We start from the raw sequence: 5,472 nt of genomic DNA on the forward strand, positions 1-5,472 counted from the left end.
CGTCACGTGACTAGAACGCGGCACCACATGACCGCTTTGGAACGCTCTGAGCCGCCGGTCGCCATCTTGGTTGTGGGCTCTCTCTTTTTCTAATAAGAGCGTTAAACTATTTCACATTCTTCTGACCAAAAAAAATAAGGTTTAAAATAGAATGCGGTGCAGACTCCTAATTCATTCTTCGGCGCGGGCCAGTGAACAAATAGTCCTTTTAAGAAGATTTGCCCTAAAAAAACATGGCGCTGCCGAAGGACCCTTCGGCCAGGTTGAGAGAGCCTGTATGATATCGGAGCCTGGATTATAGCACCATTTACTTGTGTTTATATTAATGGCAGCCTTCCGCTGGTAAACTACTGTGCGCCAAATTGTTGAGCGCCAAGCCGCGTCCTTCCTGTCAGGCGGTGCCAGGGTCACCTAAGGGTCCTTGCTTGGGGTGACGCTGCTCGGTGGTCTTGTGTTTCCGGATTGGAGTCCTGTGTGTGGAAGGGAACCGTTCAGCTGTCATCATGTTGGATATATTCTCCTCTATCCCTACGCAGATGGTGAGCGGCTCCTGACGGATGCCCGGGGGGCTGGAGGGAGGACCCTGCACTGTGCACTCCTTATAGATGGGATATAGAGTATACACGGCGCAGGGCTAGCTCCTGAAGTGATGGTGGCCAGAATACCAGCCCCTATGTACACAATGTATATAGCACTAACCCATAGGAAACACACAATGATGCCCCCATTACATGACCAAACATCTGCTAAGGCCTCATGCACATCTCCGTATGTTGCATCCGTGTACTTTTTCTTTCTTTTTTTTTGCGGATTTACACTGACCCCTTCATTTCTATGGGACTTTGCTCGCAATTTGGTTTTTGGCGGTTCTGGTCCACGAGGAATGCACACAGATAGTAACCGTATTTTGTGGATTTGTTAAATATTCTTTGCAGACAGAGATACGGACACGGCTGTGTGACTGAGGCCTAACAAATAAAACCATATGTACAAAAACAGGCTTGGAGGGCCCCGTAAAAAGATTTAGGCTACATTCACGTGACCGTGATGTAGTTGTGCCTGTGTTGGGGACAGCAAAACGCAGACACTGGCAGCGTGAACTCCGCATTGCGCTGCGGACCCTTTGACTTGAATGGGTCCACGATCCGCAAGATACGGCCAAAGATAGGACATGTCCTATCTTTTGCGGTGCAGGGGCACGGACCACGAAACCCATGGAAACACGCGGATGCACTTCTGTGGGCTTCCTGCTCCATGGCTCGCAAAAGATAAGACATGTCTCATTCATAATTTTCTACCCATGGTTTAGGGTCCATTCACACGTCCATAGTGCATTGTGGATCCGAAAATACACCCGGCCGGCACCCCCCCCCATAGAAATGCCTATTCTTGTCCGCCATTGCGGACAAGAATAGGACATGTTCTATTTTTGTCCAGACCCGCTCTGTCCGCATCCATTCCGTCCCCATAGAGAATGAATGGGTCCGCACCCGTTCCGCAAATTGCGGACCCATTATTACGGATGTGTGAATGGAGCCTTAGGCCTAGAAAATGGTCTAAATGTAAGGCGGCAAGAAAGCTGCCGCTGTATGCGCCGAAGTTAAGTAGAGGCCGGTGCCTCATCATAACTCCGGCAGAACCACCGCCAGGTATAGGGCTTATTAAGACCGGCAACTAAAACGCCGGTCTTAATAAATGTGCCCCAGTGTTTTTTTGTATTTTTTTCTAGGGTATGGAATAGAGTAGTCTGCCGTCTATACCAGAGGCATCCTGCAGAACTATACTTTATTAACAGGAAAACCCATGGGAACATATACCGCGGTATGCCTAGAAAATGCTATGGCTCGCAGGCATCCATCAGGAAGTCCTGCAACATCCCCTGTGCGCAGTGTGAATAGCCCCTAATACCCAACAGAGTGTGTACTTTGTGACATGTTTTACATAATATTTTCCTAAATTCTTTCCCTTCACAGGACTATAAAGGTCAAAAACTTGCTGAACAGATATTTCAAGGAATAATCCTATTTTCTGCCGTAAGTATTACAAGACAACACTATTTTAAGGAAACCTCCAGCAAGCGCATAGAAATGGTCCCCAAGCCCCTGATCTAGCGCATGTTGTAACCATGACATTTCTGACGCGGTCAGAGACGGCTGACATTCACGGGGAGGGGAGTGAGGAGGAAGAACAAGCCAAGATAGATGAGAGGAGACATGGATGATGGGCAGTGTAGTCTTTTAGCACAGTGACATGTCTTCTCTACTTAAAGGCTATGTACACCTTTTAGAGACAATTTTTTTTCATGATTGCATTTTACTCATTTGGGACTAAAAATAATTTGTTCAATTGGTCTTTATTAAAAATATTCAGCCGTTCTGTCACAAAGGGTAAACTGTTTAGATGTGTGACTGGTACTTTCACTTTGTGCCGGTCATCTAATAACCTTTATTACTAAAAGGTCATATTAACGCTTATTTAAGCCACATTCTTATCAGTAAGATAAGAATTGAGCTATAATGAGTGTTTAGGAGGTGAGGAGCCATCAGCTGAGCTGCCTGATGGTACACAGTAAAAATACAGAGCATGCTACTAGAGAATCTCAAGGCTGTACCGAGAAAGGGGCTCAACATTTTTAATAAAGACCAATAAAAAAAAAAAATTATAACTACTTTCACAAAGCACGATTATCGTGCAGGGGAGGCCTACCTAAAATTGCCTTTTTCCATAAAACACACACTTTTAAGTAGTTTAGTAATTAGGCTTATAGTTATAACGAAAAACCTTTAAAGCTTCATGCACACAACAGTATTTTTTCATTTGTGTGCGATCCACATTTTTGTGCATAGCATGTTGACCTGATCATTTCTATGGGGACGTGCACACATCACTGTTTTTGGTAGATCCTGCTTTCTGTTCCGCAGATAAGGCATGTCATATTGCGATTGAGATTAGCCCTCTCTAATGATGGGAGTGAGAAAAATACAGAATGCACATGGAAAGATCAGTTTCTTTCATACTGAGATACGGACACAGTCGTGTTCACAAGATCTAAGGAACGTGAAGTGAGCTGCAGTGGTTTGCAGAGTCTGCATGGCTGGCTGAGCCTTTTTCACAGCTAGAGCCCAGAGCTGCAATTTTACAGGCTTCAGAGCTGAAATCTCCCCCCTCTGCCGTTTCAGGGTCTGCACAGAGTGGGTTCAAGTGATGTGTTCTGGAAAGTGCAGTCACTCATTTTTCCACCATTATTATAGAATCTTAGTTAAAGAGATTCTGTCACCTCGTTTTAGGTTATAGAGATGCGGACATGCACGTCTAGATCGCCGCTAGCATGTCCGCAATATATCCCGGTCCTATAGGGCTGTGTGCTTTTATTTAGTTTAAAAAATGATTTTAGAGATATGTAAATGACCCTGGTAAGGAGCCCAAGGGGCTGTACGAACCTTCTTGGAGCCCAGCCACGCCCCCCTGTGAAGGACCCCAGCACCGCCTATGTCCTCCGAATCTCCTCCTTTCTTCACAGCTAGATTGCCGGGAGCTCGCGCATGCGCAGTTCTTTCCCTGAGGCTGATGCCAGCATAGGGAAGGAACACTATACCGGCACTGCGCATGCACGAACTCGCGCATCGCAAGATTACGGCAATCTAGCTGTGAAGAAAGGAAGAGATTCGGAGGACATAGGCGGTGCTGGGCTCCTTCACAGGCGGGCATGGCTGGGCACCAGGAAGGTTAGTACAGCCCCTTGGGCACCTTACAAGGCTCATTTACATATCTCTAAAATCATTTTTTTACCTAAACAAAAGCACACAGCCCTATAGGACAGGTATATTGCGGACATGCTAGCGGCGATCTAGCCGTGCATGTCCGCATCTCTATAGCCTAAAACAAGGTGACAGAATCCCTTTAAGCTAACTTGACTGTTTCCATCGACTAGTGGAATTCTGAATACAGCCCTGGGGTATGATACAGGGTGTAACTTGGGATCAGTACAAAATAAATGAATATAGCTTATTTTATGTATTTTAATATTATTAAAGTTGCTCAACTACACTAATTATCTTCACTGAAAAAGGAATTAAGGTAATGGTAAAAATGGCGAAAACAGGCTGCAACAGTGGTATGTAACCAAAATTTTGACTGCCCTTTTGTGTCTTCCAGGTGATCGGCTTCCTTTACGGCTATGTGATTGAGCAGTTTGGCTGGACAGTGTACATAGTAATTGCAGGCTTTGCTGTGTCTTGCTTGGTAGGTTACCTTGATTTTATAATTGTTGTATAAATGGATTACCGTATTTCCGGCACTATAAGTTGCACCTGGACTATAAGACGCACCTAGATTTTAAAGGAGGAAAAAATAAATATATTTCTTCAGATCACACTCCCAATCTAAAGCAGACCTCACATCATACAAAATGCGCCACTCGAGAGATCCAGCACGCTTTTCCTGCAGCGCTGAGATCTGACGGTGCACAGCATCATGTCATTGTGCAGTCTGCGCACAACTTCCTGGCGCTGTCAGGACACAGCACAATGCGGTGCCCGGAGAAGACCAGGAGCGCTGTATTCACTGCTCCCTGGTCCTACTGTACTATTGAGCGCTTCCATAATAGAAGCGCGCTTTAGTATTCGCTTCATAAGACGCACTGCCATTTTCTCTCCACTTTCGAAGGATATAAAGTGTCATGGTGCAGGAAATACAGTATGTATTTTCCATCTTACACATCAGGCCTCCTCCGTCTCTAATTCCTTGTGCACTTAAAGAGAATTTGGAATAGAGGCAGATGACTGTCTATAAGGATGGGACCTTAACTGATGATATATCTAGATCTCGGTGTGCATAGATTACATCTTGCATGTGGAGCAGCATGGATGTTCATGGATTGAAAATCAGCGAAATATTGTCCTCATTGACCACAATCCTTCTTTCTTGTCTCTATCCCAGTTAACTCTGCCTCCATGGCCAATGTATCGCCGCCATCCATTAAAGTGGCTGCCCGTCCAGGACTCTGCTACAGATGACAAGAAACAGCAGGATAAGAAATCCAAGAAGCACAAATAACTGCCCCCCTAAGGCCATCACCACCAATTCAGAGGACCACCTATGGAGAATGAACTTGAACTGATATGTTTTCTGCTAAGCAGAACATTGTGCTTATAGGGTTTGTGTTCCGGGTATTGTCTACATGTCCAATAAAGAAGCTGAGCTGTCATTTGTTTTACATTTACACTTTGTTGTTCTTTTGGCCTGTTACATTTAATTTGTTCTTTGAGCTAGGGTCTGTCTTAGGGTCCGACTCCATTCACACATCCGTAGTGTATTGCAGATCCTCAATACACCTGGCCGGCACCCCCATACTACTGCCTATCCTTGTCCGCAATTGCGGAAAACAGAACAGAACATGTTCTATTTTTTTCGGGGGCCGCGCTCCGGCCCCATAGAGAATGAGTAGGTCCGGATTCGTTCCGCAACGCTGCG

The 5,472-nt window shown here is 45.4% G+C and overlaps 1 protein-coding gene across 1 annotated transcript; it reads left to right on the forward strand.

Annotated features, from left to right (window-relative positions):
* The first annotated feature begins 400 nt into the window (after nucleotides 1-400).
* SPCS1 (signal peptidase complex subunit 1) lies at nucleotides 401-5,221 on the forward strand. The gene is made up of 4 exons (XM_040407073.1): nucleotides 401-539; nucleotides 1,974-2,033; nucleotides 4,156-4,242; nucleotides 4,939-5,221. Exons 1-4 carry the CDS (start codon nucleotides 504-506, stop codon nucleotides 5,053-5,055), a joined length of 300 nt encoding a protein of 99 aa, XP_040263007.1. The 5' UTR covers nucleotides 401-503; the 3' UTR covers nucleotides 5,056-5,221.
* Nucleotides 5,222-5,472: the final 251 nt, after the last annotated feature.

The sequence above is a fragment of the Bufo bufo genome, chromosome 9 (assembly GCF_905171765.1).
Source record: "Bufo bufo chromosome 9, aBufBuf1.1, whole genome shotgun sequence".
NCBI lineage: Eukaryota > Metazoa > Chordata > Amphibia > Anura > Bufonidae > Bufo > Bufo bufo.